Source organism: Apiospora marii (genome assembly GCF_038362585.1).
Source record: "Apiospora marii strain CBS 49790 chromosome Unknown utg000003l_segment0_segment0, whole genome shotgun sequence".
Lineage (NCBI taxonomy): Eukaryota > Fungi > Ascomycota > Sordariomycetes > Amphisphaeriales > Apiosporaceae > Apiospora > Apiospora marii.
The window spans coordinates 2,257,075-2,280,449 of NW_027117374.1; the positions used below are offsets into that span (position 1 = coordinate 2,257,075).

The 23,375-nt window shown below is 52.9% G+C and overlaps 5 protein-coding genes across 5 annotated transcripts; 2 read left to right on the forward strand and 3 right to left on the reverse strand.

Annotated features, from left to right (window-relative positions):
• Positions 1-4,325: 4,325 nt before the first annotated feature.
• PG985_004215 (regulator of G-protein signaling) lies at positions 4,326-7,396 on the forward strand (the record flags this gene model as incomplete). Its single annotated transcript, XM_066823984.1, has 3 exons — positions 4,326-4,350; positions 5,091-7,192; positions 7,262-7,396. 3 exons carry the CDS (start codon positions 4,326-4,328, stop codon positions 7,394-7,396), a joined length of 2,262 nt encoding a protein of 753 aa, XP_066687144.1.
• A 1,284-nt stretch (positions 7,397-8,680) lies between these two features.
• PG985_004216 (uncharacterized protein) lies at positions 8,681-9,382 on the forward strand (the record flags this gene model as incomplete). The annotated part of the gene is made up of 1 exon (XM_066823985.1): positions 8,681-9,382. One exon carries the CDS (start codon positions 8,681-8,683, stop codon positions 9,380-9,382), a length of 702 nt encoding a protein of 233 aa, XP_066687145.1.
• Positions 9,383-10,105: 723 nt separating this feature from the next.
• On the reverse strand, positions 10,106-11,242 carry PG985_004217 (uncharacterized protein; the record flags this gene model as incomplete). The annotated part of the gene is made up of 2 exons (XM_066823986.1): positions 10,106-10,669; positions 10,829-11,242. 2 exons carry the CDS (start codon positions 11,240-11,242, stop codon positions 10,106-10,108), a joined length of 978 nt encoding a protein of 325 aa, XP_066687146.1.
• Positions 11,243-12,159: 917 nt separating this feature from the next.
• On the reverse strand, positions 12,160-14,882 carry PG985_004218 (origin recognition complex subunit 4; the record flags this gene model as incomplete). Its single annotated transcript, XM_066823987.1, has 3 exons — positions 12,160-12,735; positions 12,796-13,386; positions 13,443-14,882. 3 exons carry the CDS (start codon positions 14,880-14,882, stop codon positions 12,160-12,162), a joined length of 2,607 nt encoding a protein of 868 aa, XP_066687147.1.
• Positions 14,883-18,494: 3,612 nt separating this feature from the next.
• On the reverse strand, positions 18,495-19,647 carry PG985_004219 (uncharacterized protein; the record flags this gene model as incomplete). The annotated part of the gene is made up of 3 exons (XM_066823988.1): positions 18,495-18,747; positions 18,812-19,384; positions 19,454-19,647. 3 exons carry the CDS (start codon positions 19,645-19,647, stop codon positions 18,495-18,497), a joined length of 1,020 nt encoding a protein of 339 aa, XP_066687148.1.
• Between the last annotated feature and the right edge of the window lie 3,728 nt (positions 19,648-23,375).

Genomic DNA, 23,375 nt, shown 5'->3' on the forward strand with positions numbered 1-23,375 from the left:
CCTGCGCGTTCAAAACGGACATACGTATCGTATTGTAGGCCCAAACCAACGGGGGTACATTAAGATACTAATGCAGAACAGTGGCGGCCTGGTAGGTACGTGGTTGGTTGGCGCAAAGGGGCGCGAATTTGGCACTGACGAATGCTGCAGTTTTGTCACAGCACCGAATCAAACAGGCTCCCAACATAGCTGGGATGACACTCATTGGGCACACAGACACCACGCCATCCCATCCCCATGGGCGCAGCTCACGGAAGATTGGTTGAAACCACCCTGCAGTAAGTGAAGGCTACTTTTAGAGCCTGCGGCGATGAGGAAACGAGATTAGAGGAGCATGGAGACATTCTGGAAAACCCTGGTGGCGCCTGCTGCGATGGAATATCTGGGGGTTCAGAGTTTCAGGCTATTGGCGATTATGCGAGATGCAGCCAACGAACGGCGTTCCGGAACAATTCTATTAAAGTCAATTCGCCCTAGGCTGGCGGGCTGGCTGGCCACGAGGAGGCCCTGTCTCCCGCCATGTTTTACCCAGGATGAGACTCCAACGGGTGTTTGTGATATATTGGATGCACCCCAGCGAAAGGGGCTAAATCAAGGAAAAGGTGCGAAAACGAAGGCCAGAAAAAGTAAAACAGACTGGCCGTCAAGACCGTCGGCACGCAGGCAAGACGTTGCCGGGAGCGGGCAAAAACCCAATAGGCTGGAACTGTGAATTGTTTCTGGTTGGTGAAATGAACTGCCACGAGGCATTCTACAGTAGCCATCCTCCTTTTTGTGACATGTCATCCAGAGTCGTGGTGGACACGGTTGCGGTTTCGTACGGCTGGCAACGTTGCGGGAAACCGAAGCGTGTAGTGAACACGTGCTTCAGTTCCTTAGCCGCAGGCAGGCCATCTGAAGACCCCTACATTTTGGCAGCCCGCGCTCTCCTGAACTTGGGTTGCTATAATCGGCGGCCCGGGGGCTTCGGGATTCTTGCGCGGGTTCACGCTATTTACTGCCTTTCACTTGTCCTTGCATGTCATGGCGCCTGGGCAAAAGCCAATTCGAAGAGATCAGCACACAAGTCAGGCAGCAAGCAACGAGCTACCTCAATAGCAAGGGTCTCTGTTGATACCACAGCAGCCTTGACAAGTGCATCTGTGAACAATACTGGAGCCTGGTTGTTTATAGGCGCCCCCCGTACCAGTATAGAACCGCATAGTCCCGAAGGAGTCAAACGTGTATCGCCCCCAGGCAGTGCTTCTTTGTTCAGCAGCAGCCGAACGCGCGTCAGGATCAATGTGTGTAATCTCCCGGATGCCAAGCGAGCCCTGCCAGTCTGTTTGTTTGTTTCTCTGTAGGGTCGTACAGGCTGCATACGGTGTCTGTGGCTAGCATCCTGCCAGGCTCTGACATGCCTGCCAGCGCTCTGCCACCAGATCCGGCCTATGCATGAAGTCAGTTGGTGTGGAAGGTAGGAAGCTATACCTGAACCAGTTTGACCTGGAGGAGCAGATCCCTGCCCGCCACGCGCAGATCTGTCCAAGCTGACATTTCTGCCATCAACCGGTTTCGCGCTGACGGGGGGAAAAATACATGCATCCCTTTGTCGTAAATCATGGTCAGAGTACGGAGTAGGCGTGTCTGAAAGTACCTACCGCTTAGCTCGTCCGCCGTAGCATCGGCGGTGGAGGGGTTAACTTACATAGCCCAGTGCGCAAAACCTACTTGCTTGGCATCTTTGTCCTCTGGAATGCACACTGGCTTCTCAAGCCGACGATGGCCTAAGCCGACACGAGCATGGCTCGTCTACTACCATGTAAGAGATGCGTATTCTCTACCTCGAGGGGTATCGATCACCGTCGATTACATATGTATGTAGTTACTCGGCTTGCTCTTGCGGTTGTAAGTGAACCAACTAGGTAATGCAGTAGTGACCCTGCTGAATATCGGACGTTTTCAACGGACCCGACAAATCGGTAAGACGACCAGTCTAGAGTCTAGAAATGGTACACCGACTGAGCGATAATACCTAGAAGCAAACAAGTAATGCTATAGGAAGTGCTAGCGGGATGTCCTGGTATCCGGATCTATTATATAGATTCAGTATTGAACAATATAGTGATATAAATTTCCTAATGCTGCAAGACTTGGTCTGAATTTACCTCACGCCAGCCCCTAAAACACTTCTGTTAGAGGTTCTGGGGTTTGCTTTGGTATGCTTCCAGATGTACTGTATGATATCAGGGAGGTTGCATGCATGTGCATTGTTGTGAAGTTGCCTGAGCAGAGACACAATACGTACAGGTGTTCGAACCCAAGTCCTTGTTTCGTCTCAACAAGATTCACCAACTGCACAGCAGCATTGCCAGTCATGGGTGTATTTCTCACAGGATGTCATTCATTACTAGAACTATTCGCATTCTACAGGCGGTCAGAGAGCTGATAATACAGTGGTGGCGCGTTTATGTGAATACGTATACGAATATAGGGGTTTGGTTGGTGCTGGTTTGTTGGGCTTCTCCGGAGCGGCGTAGAAATGGAAGCGTCCAAGAAGTTCGGCTCTCGGGAAGAGGGGTGGATGGTAGGAAGAGAGGGACGGAAGATGATTTGTGACGAGTGGTTTGGAATGTTACACAACTCCTCCAATGGGTGGGCCAATCGAGGAACTCTTGGCTGCCACAATCAATGCTGCATGAAGATCTGACCGGACACATGGCACATGGGCATGCTTCCACTAAGATCCCATCATAGCCACGCGAAACAAGACGTTGGTGGGCGAGAGGCTGGGCTGCTGAGCCAACCAATGAGTGAGTAGGGGGTCATGTGTGCATGTACCTACCGTCCACCTCGCACCGTAAGTAGCGCTCTGGACCTCCTCATTAAGCGGTCTACTGGGGATCCTATCGGCTGAGGATACCTATGTATGTACTACCTATGAATATAGCACTCTACAAGTCTGACTGTGCCGGATTGGGCAATCCACTCTTGGGATTTCACCGATGGCGCAATCAACAGGTATGGAGGTTCTCTCGAAAAACTACGAGTGCGTGGACGATTCCATTCATACCAGGCACTACCTGCCCATTCGCACTGCACTCGCTCTGGCTGGCATCCGCCCCAATAATGCGAGCAACACACTCGAGAGACGGCGACTGGATTCGACTTGGCTCAAATGAACTGGATCAAAGGAAACATGAAAGATGCAGCGTGCCATGCATTGCATGCATGCAGCATAACGAACGTAGAAGGCATGTAGGAAGGTAGGTCTGGTTTTCTTGATGTACACTACAGTACGGAGTATAGACAGTACCTTTCCTACCTCCTACAGTACATACATGGAGGGCAATCCAGGCCAAAGTAAAAGGCTGATGACTAACGTACGAGAGCGAAATGAAACCCCCAGGACCATAAAAAGGGTTTTCTTCCCCCCTTCCCTGTCAGTTGGTCCACTTGGGCCTAACGCATGGCTCAGGGGATGTAGGTACTGGAGAGAGAAACGACAGATGACTTCGAAGCAGAAGGGAGGCCAGCGGCAAGCGGTGCGGACAGAGACGGCGGACGGAGAACGAACGAGCCTCCACCGCCGCCGGGGATTTCTTAGTAGTAACATTATCCTCATGCGTTATTCAGCGACGACCCGCTATTATCGCTACAGAAATGCCCGAGTACCTAATCAACGGCAGATGGGCAGAGGACATTGTCGACCCGTACTGCCCATCTTGCCCCCGTAACAGATTATTAACCAACCCAGGTGCTTACTTGTCTGACTGCCTGTGCTACACGCTGCTTTCGCTTTGCCGAGGAGGGGTGCCCAGGACGGGAGACTGAGAGACACCGAGATGGCAAAGGTAGCGGACAGTGCAGAGAAAAGGAAAAAGAGCGCGCTAGGCCAGGGGGCCCACTTGCAAAAGCCATGCCATGCTGCCATGCCACACCCATGCATTCCCAATCCACATGGCCGCTCCACCTTTTGCGTGCGCGCGCAGGCATTTCTCGTTTTTTTTTCTTCTTTCTTTGCGTGTCCCCTTCTGCAACCCAACCCACATGGGACCCTGTGGCATCCACCCACCTAATCTATCTACAGTATGTACGTGGTGGATGGAGGCCAATGTACCGTCGTAGCAGTCCGTCTATACGAAGTTCCGTTACGGTACATGATCAACTGCAGCAGCATGCAACATGCACACTCGCTCACCTCACCTCACCACACACGTTCGGTTTGGCCCAGCTATAACACTGCTGTGGTATATGTATACTGTTCTGGTTCGGGGATGTAGGTGCAGGCACAGTCATTGAGTCCAGCCCGCGCGCGCACATACGATGAGGAGCAAAGAGCAAAAATGCAGCAGCAGGAGTTAGCAATAGGTAGTCCAGGACTATGTGGCTAGGTTAGCAGCAAGTCAGCACAGGCATCCCATCGCTAACTACACCCAGTAGAACACCCAAGTACTGTCCAACCCATCCAACAAAACCATGGGAAATTTTTCCATCGTAGTTCGACTTCCATTCCATCCATACCAACCCAGGCCTGTCAGTAACTAGGTACACTCCATCTGCTTAGCTGCCTGCTACTCAGCAACATCCGTTTCTTATTGTTGCCAGCAGGTACGGCCCTGGCGCTGGAATAGGACCAGACCAAACCGCACGCACACATACCCTCTCTCCCTCTCTCACCCACGCGCGCGCACACCCCCCTTTCTAGCGAGGACGCCCCCCCTCCCCAATTCCCACACCCCTCTTCTTTCTCTGTCTTGCTCGTCCCGTTCGTTCTTGCTTTTATTTAGTGCGCAGTTTTGAATCAAGTCGAGGGACCACCTTGTTTCATTTGACCGCTTCTGCCAACTAAAATCTACTATTACTCTGACCTACAATATTACACCACTCTTATTAGTTCCTCTCTTTTTTTATTCCCTAATAATGGTAGATGGCTGCTCTGTCTGGATCGGTTAAGGAACCTCTAGGACAACCACCACCGCCACCAACAGCAGCAGAGACTGAACCACAAACAACATCATCCATACAATCACCACCACCACTCTCCTCACCACCGTCCTCGTTCTTGCCGACGACGACGACGACGACAAGTTCTACTCCGCTCGCATTAGCCGCATCTGCTCTTAGCCACAGCAGCATTGACGCTAATAATAACAAAACCACCTCCAGTCCCGTTGCAAACCCGCCCAACTTGCAGCCTGTGTCAGATCTCAGCGAAGGCCCGACTAACAAACCACTATCGTCGCACAACAGCAACGACCACGCCCCCGAGCCTGTCGCTGTTACCGCTGCCAGCAACCCACAGCTTTCTCTTAATGACCACAGCGCTGTCCGTCAACATCAATTGACCTCGCCGACTGCCACTTCCGCTTCCTCGACTTTGTCATCGCCTAGGTCGCCGTGGTCTTCGGGTGGAGGATTCTTTTCACTAGCTTCTGCAGCCTTAGAGAGGACCATTGGCCCGAAATCCAACCACAACCACACTTCTTCCACGTCAGGGCCACTTCCAGAAGAGCCCACTGGTTCTATAAGATCTCGTCGTTCCACTTCTGCATTGAGTGGACTCGCGCGACTGTCCATTTCCCTCGACTCGTCTTCGTTCAGCTTCACCAGCAACGGCGCGAGTAGCACCGGCCAGGCTAGCCCAGAAAAACGTTCTCGGCTCCAATCAGCAGCACCTTCGCCGGCCCCCATCCCGCCCTTCGACGCGAAGCGTGCGAGCAAGCTGCCTCAATTGGGAGATCCCATTTCGAGGCCGTACTCCGAGGCGGACCCTAATACACCACTTCCCATTCGATTGCCTGGAGCCAAAAACAAGATGCATCAAACAAGCTCAAGGTTGCTCCGTATGACGGACGACGACCGACCTTTTACTCGCGATTTCAAAGACTTATTCTCAACCCTTCTCGTCAGTCTGCTACCTCTGTCTGCTCACCGTGTGCGGTTAACACGGGTTGAGCACACTTTTCTGTCTGAGGATGCCATCAACAATCTCGGCTCTCTCAAATTCTCCCAGTCTAACCGCATGCCTGACCCGAAAGACCCGTCCCGCATTGTCACCACGACGACGACGACGACCTTCTCCATGGCCAAGGATATGGCCCGCTCTATATGTCAACGATTTGTCGATGCGAGATTCATCCAGTCCGCAGATGGCAAGTTGCAACAAGTATACACCATGAAGGGTTCTGTTTGGCAATTAACACCCAAGGGCGTTTGCGTACTGGACCGCTTCTGCAGCAGAAATGGCATACAACAGCGACAAATCGGCGATTTGGTTGCTACCGGCGTTAGTTCGTTGGTTATCCTGGAAAGGGACCCCCAATCGGACAAGATTGTGATGGATCGCGGTACTATGGAGGTTGTCTTCCGCAGGTTCATTGGTGCCAACGGTCTGAATATCAAGTCGAGCGTCAGTTCGGCCGATTCGGACTCCTTGAGCGATTACAAGGACGGCCTTACGGGCGTCAAGATTGCAGGAGAGCGCAAGATTGGAGGCAAAACGTACAAGGACACATTTACAGGCAAAGGCTGCTCCGACTGGCTGATAGACTGTTGCACAACTGTAGATCGCCGCGAGTGTCACGAGATGGCTTCCTTGTTTGTCGAGTATGACCTTATGGAGGTTATCCAGCAAGATCGCCAGTTCATGGCATCGTCTCCCTCCGCCGCCATGTTCCAGCCTACTAAGAATGCGATATACCAAATGACGGCCCGGGGAAGAGATGTGGTGAACGGCGCCGGAGCTCGGGGACGCCAGTCGGAAAGCGAAGGCATCGTCACGACCCGCCCAGGCATTGCGCGAGATTCGAACACGCAGAGGCTCGACAAAATTTTGGGCGATGCCGCTCTGAGACTTTTGTTCCGCGAGAACCTTCGGGAAACCCACTGCGAGGAAAACCTGTCATTCTACCTGGAAGTGGACGAGTTCGTACGTGGGTGCCGGGCCGCCATTCGGATAGCCCAGAAGAACCCCAATGCTACCTCAATGGACGGGATTAAGGAGATCATGGCTCAGGCGTACGGCATCTACAATGCCTTCCTGGCCCCTGGCTCGCCGTGTGAGCTCAACATCGACCACCAGCTTCGAAATAACTTGGCCACCCGCATGACCAAGGCAGTCGGTCAAGATGTGGCCATGATTGACACGTTACATGAGGTGACGGCTCTATTCGAGGACGCGCAGAACGCCGTATTTAAGTTGATGGCAAGCGTAAGTACCTGCTTTACCCGCATCCTCCACCAAGCCTCGAATTTTCTGATACTAACCCGCTTTCTGCAGGACTCGGTGCCCAAATTCCTGCGTAACGCCAAGTATGAAAACACTCTCAAGAGCTACGACTTTGACAACATTACTGGCAGCAGCGGTGGTGCTCGACTTCCCGAGAGAAGTCAGAGCCGGTCGAATCGGAAGTAAAAAGGCCGATTTACCTACGGCTCAAAGCGCCTATCCGAGACGACTGTTACCCGACCCAGCCCAGCGCGAGATGACCCATGATTTACTATAGCCTGTGCATGAGAGCGATTGCCCAGGCACACGATATGGTTGACTGGCGGACTGAGATACCGATCTTCCCAGTCGGTTTCTTGCATCGAGCGTATGGTACTTATTTTATGGGATTTCGATATTGAGAGCATGCTCCGCCGACGCTTTCTTCACCATTAATACAACCAACCCTTGATTTATTCTCATCTATCCTTTAACCACATATTCTTTTGTTGCTTTCTGGACACTGGCGTCAAAGGATATATTAGCATAGAGACCCATCATCGGCGTTTGAAGCAGCAGATTCACGTCCACTGGCTCAACTTGCTCCGCCCCATGTTGTTTGATGACGAAAACCACAATCGAACGGGGTGGTGACTGAGACGGCCACCGCCGGCAACACGCCTTGGCACGACAGGCCCGTCTTCCGAGTAGAGAGTACAGACGACGTTGAGAGGAGTAGAGGATAACCAGCGCGAGTCTGGTATTCAAGAGAGGTTATGCGAAGTACATGGGTATCGGCAGGCAACCGAGTGAATGCTCGACAGGGGATCAGTAACACAGGCCCCTTGCTCTCAGTATTAGTTCGGTTGTGCCAACTGGGATCCATACGGCTGGATCCAGTTGGGCCCGACTCTAGAGGGCGTATAGAAACGAAGGCAGCCAATGTTTGACGGGCTTGTTGGCAAGACGGCCCAGGAAGAGATGGCAGAGCCTGCAGCAGGAGATTGTCCCTCATAGCTCTTGGCAAATCTGTATATACAGCTACTCATGGTGCCGGTTTCTGGCCCTTGAATTGAAGAACATCCAAATTCTACTCAGAAACGTGAAAATCATCCCGAAGAATGTGAGGTGACGCAGCCGCGTTCCTTGTGATCTGCATGGCCCAGGGAGGCTCAAGGGCGGCTGTGACATTCCAAACACGCCTGCCGATATTTGTTGTTCATCACCTGGGCCATTTGAGTGTCTTATTACGGATTCTCTGACTAACCCCCTTCTTCCCCCCTTGGTTCAGCCATCGTTGTTTTAAGCGCGCCCTTCCGGCAGATGTCTGTCAACTATTCAGACATTGAACAACTCATTGCTTCTCCTCCCTTCTTTCCCAAGCTCTCATAAGTCACTCGTTATCTCCCAACTGAGCACCTTGTTAATTTGGCACCCTGCCTGTCAAAGTTCTGTTTTTCTATCATAATCAAACACCTAAAGAACGAAAAGATGCAGACCCGCAACATCCTCCTTTTGCCTGTCCTCTCAGGCTTGGCTGCTGCCCAGTCTTCTGCCAGCGATGCTGCTGTGTCTCCTTCTTCATCTGCTGCCGCAGTGGATGGCAGCAGCAGCAGCAGCAGCATGATGATGACGTCTGACGCCACTGCGACCACCGCCGCTCCCAGCATGACCGGCAGCATGAGCGGAAGCGGCATGATGACCGGTGGCGCCGCCAGCGCCAGCTGGGTCTATTATAACACCACCGTCGTGACCACGGCTGTCGTCGCCCAGCTCACCACCGTGTGCCAGGGGCCTGCGACCACGCTCACCTTCAACGGCTGCGCCTACCCCGTGACCCAGGGCCAGACTCTGACGGTCACCAACTGCCCCTGCACCATCACCACGGCCGTCCCGACCATGACCTCGTCGCTCTGCACTGGCGGCGCGGCCCCCACCGGCGCCATGGGCAGCAGTGGTCCCATGAACGGCGACAGCAGCAGCAGCCCCACGGGTGGCGCCGCCGTGCCCCCGGGAATGAACAACGCCTCGCCCGACATGCCCATGGGCGGCAGCAGCATGATGGCGACCCCCTCGTCGCCCACGGCCTCGCCGTCGACGGTCATGGTGGCCGGAGCCCCCGGGGCCCAGACGAAGAACCTGGCCGGTCTGGCGGCGGCCGTGGTGGGCGTCTTGGTGCTGGGCAGCCTGTAAACGCAGGGGGCATGGGACCTTTTGCTATGTTCCTTCGTCTCTTCCTTTTGTCTCCTCTTTTCTTTTGCCCCTTTGTCTGTTGATGGTGGTCATCGATCTGTCTTGGGAGGAGTTAATGAACAATTTATACGACGAATACGGGATGACATCACGAGTGGTGGGCTGTGCCGACGACTCTCCTGAGAAAGGATATTATGAAATGTTAAGGGAGGATGAAGGATGACGACACACTCACGCGTAGTGCCAGCAAACGCGATGGGTATGGGTCTTAAGACGGAAATGGGGTTATGATTATATGGGAACGATCACAGGATTTCTTGTACTTCTGGTGATGGTCTGGGTAATGGGGTTGGCACACACTGCATTTTGTTCACTTCTTTGGTATATAGTTTCTTCAATAAGAGGGTTGGGCGTTCAACTCATCGGCTGAAACTTCGATGTTATTATGTCTCCTGGGAGGCCAAATAGCTTCACAGAAACGGGACTGATAGAGAAGGGAACTGCGTGAACCAAGCATCCCGTCCTCGTTTTTTATCTCTTAATGCGTGTATAGTCTCGTACGATTCTCTCTATAAGCAAGGGGTATATGGACATATCTGGCTCCCGACCATGACTCGCACTTCTCTGGTCTCCGGGGTACTATAATCACCATACCTCCTGCATTCCCGCCCCGTATTACCGATCCAATTTTTATATATCGCTCTCTCCCACAGACACAAGGTGTTATTGCAGCTCCGCCATGGGTGGGTGCGAAAGCGACTGTGACCGCATGTGTTGCGGGATGGAGCCGCCGTCATCGCCGAGCGGGCTCCGACTCAACGAACTCCCCTGCTGCCGGTCACGGCCCTGGTCCTGGCGGCCGTGCGGCATATTCGGGGGCTGCAGCGGCCAGCCGCCGGTCGAGGACCAGCTGTCCTGGTGAGTATGACTCCACGGACCTGGCGTCTGCGCAGGGTCGAGTGAGTTTGGCGACAGACTGGTAGGACTCAGGTCCGTCTCGCTGGCCGCCGCGCGGTGGCTGTACACCGGCGCGATACTGAGATTGGAAGCGTTCCGCCGCCGCGTCGCGATGGCTTGTTGGTTATCCTGGCCCTGGCCATAGACACCGTCATCCTCGTCGTTGCTGCCGCCGCCAGCACCGCCAGCCCCACCGGCCGTGGAATTCTGGCGATCCCCCATCTGGGCTTTGGCCCTCTCGGCGATGTTCTCAATCACCTTGGTGTGAGCCTTGGAAAGCGTCTTCCGGACGAAGCTCGCCATCAGAAAGTTACACCGCAGCTCTACGTCCTAATGGAGAAGACAGGAAGAAAGGCATGACGTCAGCGCATCGATTCTTTTTTTCCCTCGTTCCCCCCCACAATAGGTAGACAAACAGAACTAATTTGGGTGTGTGCAAGACTGTGTAAGACGTAGCGGGGAGAGACATATATCAATTAACCTACTTACTTCGCGGATGTACAAGCCCTGGCGGGGCGCGCCGAGGCCGAGCTCGACGGGTTCCGGGGGCTCGCCGGGGAGGGTGCCGCCGAGGGTCCAGCGGTTGCGGATGTCGGTGCCCATGGGGGCGTAGACGTGGGTCTGGAGGCCGTCGCGGAGGTCGAGGAAGGCGGCCGAGTAGGTCAGCTCGCCCTTGATCCCCGGCAGGTAGGTGATGGTGTCCGTCATGCTCCACCAGCTGCAGCCGGCGGCGCGCTCGTCCTCGGGCGCGTGGGGCGGCGGCGCCCCCAGCCGGTGGCGCTCGACCACCAGCGGGTTCAGGTCGATCATGGCCTCGTGGTCGTGCAGGAAGCCCAGCGCCGCCGCCCGCGAGATGCCCGCCGGCAGCGGCGTCACGTTGGTGAAGGTGGTGCGCTTCGACATTGGAGTTGGGGGGCGGCTGTGGGTTTGTGATGGACGAAAGGGGGAAGGATGTGTTTGCAAATCGTCCTTCCTTCTCCTGCGACTTACGGGCTCGAGATCTTAAGGGAAATGATCGAACACGGGAATCAAAGTGGATACGATGACGAAGCAAGCAATATAACCCGATACGGACACTCACGGCGTTGCCGAACGGGAATGTCGAGAAGCTTGGACGCAAATGGTGTTTCAACTTGCAGAGTGAGGCGCGGGTCTACCAGCAAAATACCATGTATTCAGAATAGAGGATCTCGGTTGAGCTTCATGTACAGCAAATGCGAACCAACGACTGCCAAAAAGCAAAGAGACGATGTTGGGATACGGATGCTGCTTGGCTACCGACGAGGCAGCAATGGCGGAGTGGATTAAGATAGTAAGTCTATATCGGCTCACCTAGATGCAAAGTGGCGGCGGTAGCTTATAAGGCAGGTACCCAACATCTAAGATCCCTGCGTCGATCGGTCGCGTAGAAGGGGGAAGCATTCCGGTTCTTAGACAAATCACAGGGCCAACCCACCACGGTGCCATGTGATAACCTGAACACAGCCTCGCTTCGGTATATCGAACAACTGCATTTCAGCCGTTCATTTGCTTGGGCGCCTCCCTGTCATTACCAGTCAGTCTGTGACTGTGACTGTTGGGTTGGTTGGTCAGCTGGCTGTGTTTTTTGTCCTTTTGCCTCTAGCGCATTCCCAGGCCACACCACCAACCAGCCTTACCCAATCCAGCGGCCAAGATGGGTAGAGCCGAGTTTAGCGACTCTGTATGTGCTTATTGATTGGTATCTATGTTGGTAAACGGCTTATGATACACTCCTCCAACTGCCGAAAGCGTCTTGTCTAACGCACGCCAGAAGGCAGCTATGTCTAATCTCTAATCTATCAGATCTGCGTACACCACTTCGTCAGGAACCCGGGAAGCTCGACCGCCCCCGGGATCTCTTCCAGTACTACCTCGAGCTTGAACATCTTACCCTCGAGGCCACCATGAGCCGAGTTGCTTCGTCCTCCGATGCCTGCCGGAATCATCAGCCCAAGTGACGCTAATCTTTCCCACGCCATGCCCGCAACCCCTCGCCCCCAAACTCGGCCCCCAGCCCCGAGAGCCAGCATCCCCGAGCCGCCTGCTTGCACCCTCTGCTTGCCCATCTGGGAGCTGTATTCGTCGTAAGCCATGGCAAAGTTGACCGTGTCGGTGTGGGCAACTATGTCCAAACGAGCCGCCGCAATGAGCATGACCAGTTCCAGGTCCGACAGCGCCGCCACCAAGTGGTGCTTCGAGTCGGGGGCCTCCAGCGAAACATGCTCCAGATTCGTCTCCAGCACTTTCAGGTCCAGAGACGAGGGTGACAACGTCGATAACGGCATGATGAGGGACGTGAAGAACGCTGCAACGGATTTAGACGTGTAGAAGTGGTAGTCTAGGTGGTCCTGGAAACTTGGTGTCTCGCGTAGTACCTGTCAAACCGTTTCAGTCGAAATGCCCACGTCCAGGAAGTGATGTGGATTCAAACTTACCTCGATCCTCCCTTCCCACCAACGGCGGAACTCATCGAGACCCTCGAGTGCCACGTCGAACCCTTCCGAGTCTAAATCTTCCTCTTCTACCACCAGGCCTTGCCTACAAATATCCCAAAAAGCGGGCACGCTCTTTGGGAGTGACATATGAACGTAACGATGACTGAAACGACTCTTGACTCTCTTCTCCAGACTTTCCACAACGTCAATTCTCGTGGTTAGCCCAAGAACTGCAATAGGGGCCTTCCTCGCCTGCGCAATATCAAACAAGTTGTACAACAGTGTCTGGCGAGCATGCGTTGCAAATAGATCAAACTCATCGATGACAAATACGACAGATTTGGACGTGACGCCCTCGTCTGTTCCAGTGATCTCGGACGGATGAGATAGCAGCGCGAGCAGCGAAGCCAAAGTATCGGCGTAGTTGCTGGTCTTGTTGAGGTCATCCTCGACTTCCATTTCTTTGCCTAACTGGCGCCATATCTCTTTCAGGGCTAGTTTGTCATCCGTGTGAATGAAACCGCTAAGACGGATGACATGAAAACTTTCCGTATTCTCGGTAGCCAGGTCAGACATGATCGTCTCGACGAGCTGCGAACGCCTCGTTAGCAAATTTTGGCATTAAGCCTCGCGTTTAGGTGACCTACCAGTGTTTTCCCACAGCCGCGTGCTCCAATGACCATCATAGAGTTGCCCTCGCCGGCCAACACCGTTTGCTCGACCAGTTGATACGTTTTGTCATACGCCTCATCTTGCCCCTTCAGTCGGACACGACGACTGCCAGAACATCGATCCAACAGTACCCGTTGCATGGACTTGAGATGGCGATCAAAGTTTGGAATATCAGGGCACTCCGTGACTGCGCTCGACGCTCCTGAAACCTGCACAGAATTCTGAGCACCTGGGACTATGTCTTCCTGAAGACAGTCCTTGCAAAACCAATCGTCCTCCGGTATTACTGGAACGCCGTAGCATTCCTGATGGAACCCCTTGTCGCAGTGCTCGCAAAAAAGAATTTGATTAGGCGCTTCCGAGTCCGGTTTGGAGCAAATCACGCATATTTCATTATCCTCGGTGGATTGTTCCTCATCATCGTCCGAAGCTTCGATGACTTGCTTCGTAGCCTTGGAGCGTGCTGATTTTGCAACGGACGGTAGATCCTCGAAGAAAACCTCCTCAATGGGCTTCTTGCTCCCACTATCAAAGGCGACATTCTTCCGTGGTCGGCCAGCTTTCTTATGCCGGGGTGTCAATATGCCTTTTGGTGCAGGCGAATCTTTAGAAGGCGAATTCTGAAGCCACGCTTGGTTTTTGTTCACTCTGGGCTGCTTGACAGCCGGCTTTACAGTGTCACTCAACTGGTCGGATTCGTCAGTATCGGCTTGACCAATCTTGCCCAGTCTTCCGCGGGGCTTTCTTGACGCTGGCTGTTTGCTTTCAGGCTCGCCATTTTTCGCGACAACGCTCTTTCCCTTGGAGGCGACCGGCTTCGCTGGGCCAGAGGCGCTCTTAGACACTCCGTTTGCTTGCTTCTTTGTGCGAGGCGCACTTTTCTTAGACTCATCGGCGGCCTGTAGCTCTAGTTCGTCGCCCGAGTCCGGCACATCGTAGATATTGTTCGCGCTCCGTTTGGCGGAAAGCGCTCGAGCTTTAACGGCTGGCTTGACAGCCGGTTTGACAGCCGGTTTGACAGCCGGTTTAACAGCCGGTTTAACAGCCGGTTTGGCGGCGGATTTGACGGCCGGTTTGACGGCTGGGCGGACCGGTGGCGGCGGATTATCCGCTTGCAACTTCTGAAGCTTTGCAACTTTGACTGCGGGTACGACAGGTTCGGCCGCGACTTTGGTGATTCCTGCTTTGTTCGGTGCCTTGGTCGAGCTGGCTGTCCTGGCCGTCGCACGCGCTGATGATCGTGTAGCTGTAGTAACGGCAGGCCCATTGGCCGCTGACGATGCCGCAGCTGCATTCAGCTTTCGCTTCTTTGCGGTCGCGGCTGGTTCGCTTGAAGTCGCATCCGAAGCTATCTCGTCTTGGGCATCTTGGAGTCGAGTCCTTTTGCGGCGAGTCGTAGCAGGCTCTGGAGCCATTGAGAAGGCTGCTGTTCACTGTGGCCGGCAGGGGCAACTTGGAGGATTGTTATGATGATACCACGCCGGGCATTACTGCAGAAATGATATGTAGGTAAGTTTTCGGGATATTCGTTCTTGCGAATGACGTCGCGTGCAGTATTGCGTCTCGGGATGCAGTCTTGAGTGGTAAAGTAAAATAGGTGCTTACCTAGTTCTAGGTAGCTGCGATGCTGGTAAAACACCCCTGTAGCATTAGGTAAAGTTGTCAATTGGTAGCCAAAGCAACCCGCTAATTGACATTTTGCAGACGCGACCCGACGCGACAATGCGCCCCAGCTAAGCAATCCAGCCCCCAAGGTGGGGCGGGGCATCCAACCTGTCTTATGCCTCGTCGCCCAAAGGCGCAACAGATGATATATTGCTGGAAATAGTCAAAATTGTTGCAAGTAGAAACAACCAATTCAATAACTAGATTGAAGCATAGGCATGCACATCTATCAATAATGTTGTCCAGCATCACCAATGATGTCTTTGGTGTAATTTTCAGGCACTTGAGAAAAATATACGAGCTACCCCTATTCCGATTCGTCGTCGCTCAAAATAGGGGTAGCTCGTAAATCGTTTCTACCGGTTTTGGAAGAACAACCTGAGAAACATCTTGATGAGACCTGAGTTTCTCACTGATGTCCGTATGTCATTCCCATGCGATATGTCGCGCCCCTGGCCCGATGAACATGACTGAAGCCACATTTCATCGTTGATACGGTATGATCGAGTTGGCCAGAATGTTGGCCTATCCCAGGTCAGTAATGCCCAGGTATACTCACTATACTTTGGGCATTATCAGTGCCTTTTGGACAAATAAGTAATTGGAATCCCGATCTGGCAGATGCCCGACGACTATTGCTGGGGTCGGCCTTGACGGCGTTCGTTTCCATAAGTATTCATCGAGTAAGGGACGATATCAACATGTTAGTGATCTTTGGAATATTGAGAAGGAGTACTGATCTTGGTGAGATCTAGAGAGTCCTGAGCAAAGCGAGTGTACGCGTATGCATTTCATCCCATGAGGTCCGAGGCCCATCAAGCCCCCAGAACATAGAAGGCCAGTAGTAATACTGGGAACTCGGGGTTCTCTGAAAGCGAATAGACGGTCGTGGAAATTGTAAGTCATCATGGGCTTCAGTTGCAATAACGATGACTCTCGCCATGTCGTCGTTTCAAGGTGCAGCATTTGTCTGGAAGTATATCGCGACTGATATATTCTACTCACATTAGTACATGGCGAGGCAGCTTTTGTTTTAAGCCCATGAAGCATCCCGAAGCCTCCAAAACTCGGTGTTTACATCAACACACTATGCTTCCTCAGAGCCACTTGAGCAAGTGCACCTAGTTGATGTAAAAGGGAGGGTCAAGCTGAGAAGACTGATCTGATCGCCCAGGAAGAAAGGGTGGCTTAGCAACAATAATTCGCCCGAGATAGGAGACGAACATGATCTTTGGTCGCCGTGTATATGAACCAATGACTAAAAACACATCAATGCTGGTGTCTTCCTAGTATACTATAATCTGCTACTCAGGTGCATCGTGAAGGATGTTAGCGAAGGGGCACCTGCGGCAGACCTCTTCTCGATAGTCCATATGTACGCAAACGGAGCCTCATGAGTACTATCCAAGATCTCAGCATTCCTTCGTGTAGGTTATGCCTCTTTCGAGCCCAATGGATATCAGGGAAGGCTGATCTGCCCCAACTAGCAGCCCCCGGCTAGTGTGGCATGCAGGGAGAAGAAGAAGCTAGTCTATACTCTTATCTCCAATGCTTTGTTCTCACGCGCTCTATACCTATACACGTATATTCTACGGAGTACTAGCAGTACTAGAGGCTGCTGGAGCTCCATGTGCCGTGCGTCGTTCTTGAACATCAGCCGCTTTCCGTGGCGGCCCTCTAGTCTGGCACCAATACTATTCCTACACCCCCTTCCTCTACTACCTCTCTAGTGTCTGGAGAGCGGTATCAATTCCGCGCATGCTAATATTAGGTATCCAGCGCCAAGCTTGCGAGACAGATATGCTTGATTTCACTATACTTAGAAGGCCCTCCCCCCTCCCTCCCAAAGCTGCCGGCCCCGTGGAGTGGTGGGTCCAGACACACATCGACTCCGGACTGGCAAAAGCGGCTTGCGGCGCTAGGCTTTGATAGTTCGCGTTGGCTCGCTCAGGCATCCGGGCGGTCAAAAAAAAAAAAAAAAAGAAGAAAGCTTGTAAGTGGTCGGTCGGTGTTAGCCCTGATAGGGGAGGTTGTTGGGACGATCAGGGTCTTAGCAGATCAAAGGCAAGTAAGCATAAAATCAATAAATTCCATACCAAATGATCTACAACATCCGTAATGGCCCTAAAAACCGCGCCGGCGGTCCTGTGGCGCTGCATCAGTTGGGCGGTTATACCGGAATACCTAATGTAGCTGAGCTCCTCAAGGCACACCAACAAAACGCCTATTACCACGTGTCGTACTAAAACGAAGCCCGAAACCCCATCTCGACCGTATATTGAGCGACGATCAATCGTGAACTTCGAATCGCATTGCCCCAATCGGTTACCCGGCATGGTCTTTTGATTAGCGAGTGTCCCTACTAGCTAGACATGACGCGAGGGGGTTTCCGTCGAGTATGTTCGAATAAGCAGACTTGGCTGTACGAGAATACACAGGGGACCCCCCTTATGGTCAGTCAGCTTTGCAATAGGGTCTCAAAGATGCACTTGAGAAAAAGCTCCTCAGCTCCGTAACACCAAGTCACCTACGTGGTTTCTAGAACAGCCTGCCAAGCTCGTGTAGCTTGAGACACCAACAGTAAGCCCTCAGCAACTCATTCATGCGTATGATGTGTGCGCGCAGTCATATAGTTTCTTGGCGCACCAGAGCCAGAGGGAATACGCTTGCATGTACATCGGAAACGACTAACAAGTACAAGCTTTCAATTGGAACTCGGTTCCGAGAGAAAGGAATGGGAGGAAAGTGTCGGTGGTGGCCCTGTGTGGCCCTTCGCTTGTTGACCCAGCTGTTTGGATGGGATGTCCTGTCATCCTCCCCCTCCACACTTTGCGGTATGCCATCCCCGCCGTTTTAGGGCCTGGGGTCCGACCCGGTAGCTTGTCACGCACATGGCTGGCTGCATTGTCCTTGTTTCATTCACTTCCCTGCAAGTCCCTGCAAGCCGATAATTCGTGCGTATCAACGTGTCTTCCATTTTGCTTGAATGTGTCGCGTATGGCCTGACTGAGATTCCCCGTCGTATCCCGATAACTGCGTGATTGCAGGTATCACATAAGCATAACACTCTTCCTCATACTACGCACCTGTCACGAGGGGTCAGGTCGATGGACTTCTTGTTACATCGCGTGACCCAGGACACGTCACACACATCTCCAGATAATACGCCACCGACATGCAAAGGATGGCAGTAATGAAGAACAAATGAATATATCTTAGATTGAGTCTGATAGTATGCAGTGCTTCATATGCGGAAGCATGATAAGTATAGGGTATCAAGAAAAGAAAAATGACTGTAGCACGCTTCTGCTTAAAATGCCAACAACTCCTTACAAGCACAAGGGATGCCCCAGCCAACGGTGTTATTCGACTGAAAGTTGGGCTAGGCGCTCGTGAAGGAGCTTTAGTTCCTCTGGGCCAGGACCAGGCAGACCCTTTTTCGGTGCCAACAGCGGGCATTCTGGGCAAAGTTGATGGGAGCATTTGCCGCACTCGGTGCCCTCCGGGGCTTCCGCCGGAAATCTTTCGCTACACTCATGGCACATATGCATGGGTGACCAATTCGTGCCTGGCTCATCATTCGGATATCCCTTGGGATACTTTTTCTGTTTGAGTCTGAGAAAGAAAAGAGCGTTAGTTAGCATGTGTATACGATCTTTAGAAATACGGCTGAGCTCACGGTATTCGCTCACAGTCGCCACAGCGCTTGTGGCCGCACTGCTCGCAGATGCGGGAAGGCGCCTTGAATAGTGCTTGACATTCATGGCAGTACCTCCTGATCCGCATCCGGTGCTTCTTGTGAACTTGGTCTTGACCGCCGGGCTTCGGGCTCGGACGGGTCAATATAAGGGGGTCCTCTAGACCATAGTGTGGGATTATTGGTGCCAGGTCTTGGTTCTTCTGGGTCGCAGTGGCAGCGTCGCGTCTTTGCCGGCTGGCTTTCTTCTCCTCCTCAGTCCGCTTGGGCGGGTTGCGGGGACAGTCTTCACAGCGGCGGTGTTGACATCCAGGGCACGAGTTGCCTGGGCCAAAGGTGGCTTGGCATTTGTGGCATGTCCTGTGAATTCGAATCCGTACCGGCTTCTCCACCCGGAGGACATCGCCCCGGGCCGCATTCCATTCAACAGGTTTCACTTCCAAGCCAAACCTGTCCCCTAATCTCCTCGCACGCTCGTCGTACACCTGAGAGCGAGGTATCCTGGTGGCATTCTCAGGTTCTGCCGTCTTGAGGGGCACACTGGGTACAGCGGAGCTAATATGATGTGTTAGATGCGGTTGAGAATAAGACCACAGGCACAATTAAGACCACTGCACTACGTACCTTGCCGGCGGATTCACGGATGCTTCTTTTCCGGCTCGCGGGTCGCTCGTTGGTGATTTGTGTGGTTGCTCGCTGGGCCTCTTGAGGATGGTCCTCATACGCGAAAGGCCTCGAAGAACTTTGCTCAATCCTTTCCTGTCCTTCCCCTTGTTCCCCTCCAATTGCGCCGAAGGTTCCATTGCCGAAGAACTCATGCTGTCGTTCTTGGCTCCAACGAACTGGAAGAAGTCTCAAGTCCTACCGTGCCAAGCCCCACCCGTAAAGATTGCTTAAATTACCGGCTCAGGCCTTGGGGAGCCGTTCTTGTAGGACCTGACCTGACCACTTTATGACAATCGTTGTCATATACATCCAGTGAGTAATCCAAATTCGTATTGCATAATCCAGGATTGGAGCAGGAAAAAAGACCACCGGTAACGGCGTGACCGTTGAATATTGTGTTGCGTAACGAAGCGGGCAAATGGTTGCAGCTAACTTTCAATTGGTGGCGGTGTCCGGCGTCGACAGAGTATTGTAAAGTAAACTGATGGCGTTGCGAGCAATGACCGATATATCATATAGCAGCTGTCAGATTGAATCGCCTCTCCCTCCGCGCGCAAAGGCGATATCGATATCCACTAATAAATGACAAATTGCCGAGTTGAGTGGTTGTACCGAGGAGCAACGTCCTCTACTCTGTCCAGAGCGTGTGTAGGCGAAAGGAAGAATATTTCAAGGAGGTTGTGAGACATGGAATTCGAAGGTCAACACAATCGATCAATTGCTGCCCCGCGACGAGGCCAGGCCGGAGCGATCGAGGGTCATTGGTAAAGGAGGAGAAGTGGGAAAGGAAGCAAAAGAAAACCGACAGGTTGGGTGGACGGGGCCTCGAGTTGTACTAAAAAGCCGTACGTACGTGCTGGGTGCAGTAGCAGCATGTATGTATGAGGTGTGGTATGTATGTACATGTAGGTTAGGTAGGTAGTAGGCAGGTCTGCATGTAGTCTTTTTCCTCTCATTCGCGCGCGCGCTCTCTCTCTTTCTCTCTTTCCCTCTTTTGCTTTTCCTGGTTGCTACCTACAACCACTACATTACCACCTCCTACCTAATCTATTGCTAGTTTCTCGACTTGGGCAGTACAACCACACCCCCATCCAAGACCCTGGCTCCCGCCTAATGCTCTTTTGGGGTCCTCTGCCCGCCGCAAGGTGCTTGGGTCAGGCCTGGACAGGCTACAGGGTGTCAAGTACCCGAACACCCAAACGGAGCTTGCCCAACCAAGCCCTGAAGGGCCTTCTGCTGGATGTGGAGACCTGCATATGAGGGGCGGGTCTTGCAGGCAGTGTCTTCCGGAATGGTGGGATTGCCCATCAATAGATCTTGGCTTTGTAGCAGGTATATAGGTAATACCCAGAGGACCCAGAGGGCCAGACATTCGTCAGCGGCGATCACAGAACATATATAACTGGAGTGGCCCGAGAGTGCGTCCGCAGGAGACCGCACCTCATCAAATGGTATGTGTAGTATGCAATAGGGCTACCATCGTCGAAGGCGGCCCCTATGTTTGGAGGGACCAGTAGAGGGACTTCGCGCGAAGTGTGTGAATCAGACACATACATGACATGACGGCCTGCACGAGTCAGAATAGCTTGGTGGTGCGCTTACTTCAGTGTTTGACTGGTAGGCAATCGGTGCCGCCCCAGAAGCCGCCCTCCCCGCGCTACCTACATACCTACTTTTTACCAAGTCCACGGGACTCTCCCATCAATGACTGATCTCAAAGATCAAGGGCCCCAAACTCTAAAACCTGCTTTCACCGACCCGACTGGTGTGTGTCTCCCTTCGCAGATACTACCTCCCAACTCCCTCTCCTCCTACCTGACCCGCTACTAAGAAGTAGCAGATAATGCTCCCATAGGTATTCTGGGTATCTGCAGGTGGTAGGTTAATCGACATTTTGATGTATGTGGCTGGGCACCTATGTACATCCTACGCGTTCTTACTTAGCTACAGCAGCTTCAGCAGCCTCAGCGGGGAGCATCGCTTCTGGCCGGAGAGTTCCCAACTGCTGGCAACTTTTTGTTTCACATGCGCCACTGTTCAAACATAACAGAACATGCCTGCTCGCTTTTCACGGCAGGTACACCCTCCATATCCCATCATCCCAGCTACCACCCATCAGATCAGCCCATTATTGATTTAGCGTATCCACTGACATCTTTGCAGCAGCCCCAAAACGGGCATTTCTGATGTCCGAGCTCTCTCCGATAGCCCCCCCTGACGGTGTTGCAACAGCAAGGATGGCTGGCTAGCTCCACAGTTCAATAGGCTGGCTCATCTCCCCAGGAGAACGTTACAAGCAACATAAAGGTGGTGGGGGCTGCCGTCAGCACTGTATTCTCTGTTATGGTTCATGAATAATACTAACATTCCTAAATCCGAGAGCGTCGCTTCGAGTACGGGTGACCTCATGCTGGCCTTCTCGAGCATCGTCACGGGAGTGAGGGCGGTCGGTCGCCTATAATTGTTTGCAGACTATAATGCTACTTACTCGCTATAGTATAGACTCAGAAGCTAGCCACCATGCCACCCAACCGAGAGGCTTGTTATGCGGCTTCAGCTATGTATAACACTACTGCTGCACTAGTAAGCAGAGCGACGATGCTATACTAGTACTGAAACTGGGTATCAAAGGCAAGACATGCTATATCATCTGCATGATATTACCAAGTGTTGTACTATGCAGTCTACTAGTATATTAATACTCGTGTTGTGTTATCGCGCAGGGAACCGTCTGTCCGTCTGTTCCTCTGGATGGAACGTTGGCTGCAAGCTGCGATGCCAACGTGGCAGACGGTGTTTTGCTCGCCTTGTCTCCTGCGTCGTCGAAACAGGCTACTACTGCCTAATACTCCCTGAGCGACAACCCGGCGCATCAGATCCGTGTTGTTGGGTTCTACAAGTACACATCTGGAAACCCGTACTATCAAGTGAATGAGTAAGGTGTAACCACGACTTCTGATTTGTTTGAACATCTCGGAAGTAGGTTCCTGATCACCGCCGAGTGTGACGGCCAATGACAAGGCCTCACCTGGGCGGCGATCTCAAGTTGTTGCAAATCCGTCAGCAGCCGAGATCATGGTACACCCACTTGCAGCGCAACCCTCGTCCACCAAACCACCAGCAGCGACAGCCGACTGTGGCCATCGCGCCAAGACCCAAAGCACTATGACCTCTTTCTCGAACCATGTCGGAAATAATGGTGTGGAGGCCCGGCTCTTTCCTGAAATTTGGAGATGAAAAGTCGCCTCTGAAGAGACAGACGACCAACCAGATGGGAGTTTATCAATACTACTATACGCCTACGATGCATATTGGTTGACATCTAACGGTTAAAATGACCAAACGATCGAATGGCAAACAAAAACCAGAAAGGACACCGAGAAGAAAAAAAGCACAAGCTGATGTTTGACTTGGGCATTTCGCTCGAATCGACAATCGTGCTTGATCATGTCCTAAACAAACGGTCGGGATTTGGAATGCGTTCATCTCACGCCACGGAGCTGCAATGCGTACTTGTACGTATCAAATCCCGAAGCGCTGGGACGCATGATCCCTGCCGGCCTAAGGGCTGTAAGCAGCCGGGCGGCTACACCCAATCTAGGCACTCCGGTCCCGTCGTCGTACAGCCTTTGTACCTGGTAGCGAGTAGGGCATTTGGCTATCAGCTCACGATGGGACAGCCAACACACGATGCTTGGGTGATTGATTAATCACTTCAACTACCTCAAATGGCCCCCAATCCTCTTCCGGCTGCTTGGATGTTCCCTCAAGCTTCCCATTACCGCACGATTCAGCTCCGGGCTAGCCAAGCCGTCCTGTCGTTCCTTGCATTGCATGTAGGACCTTGGCCCCGGGACATATATACCTCAGCCGTTAAACC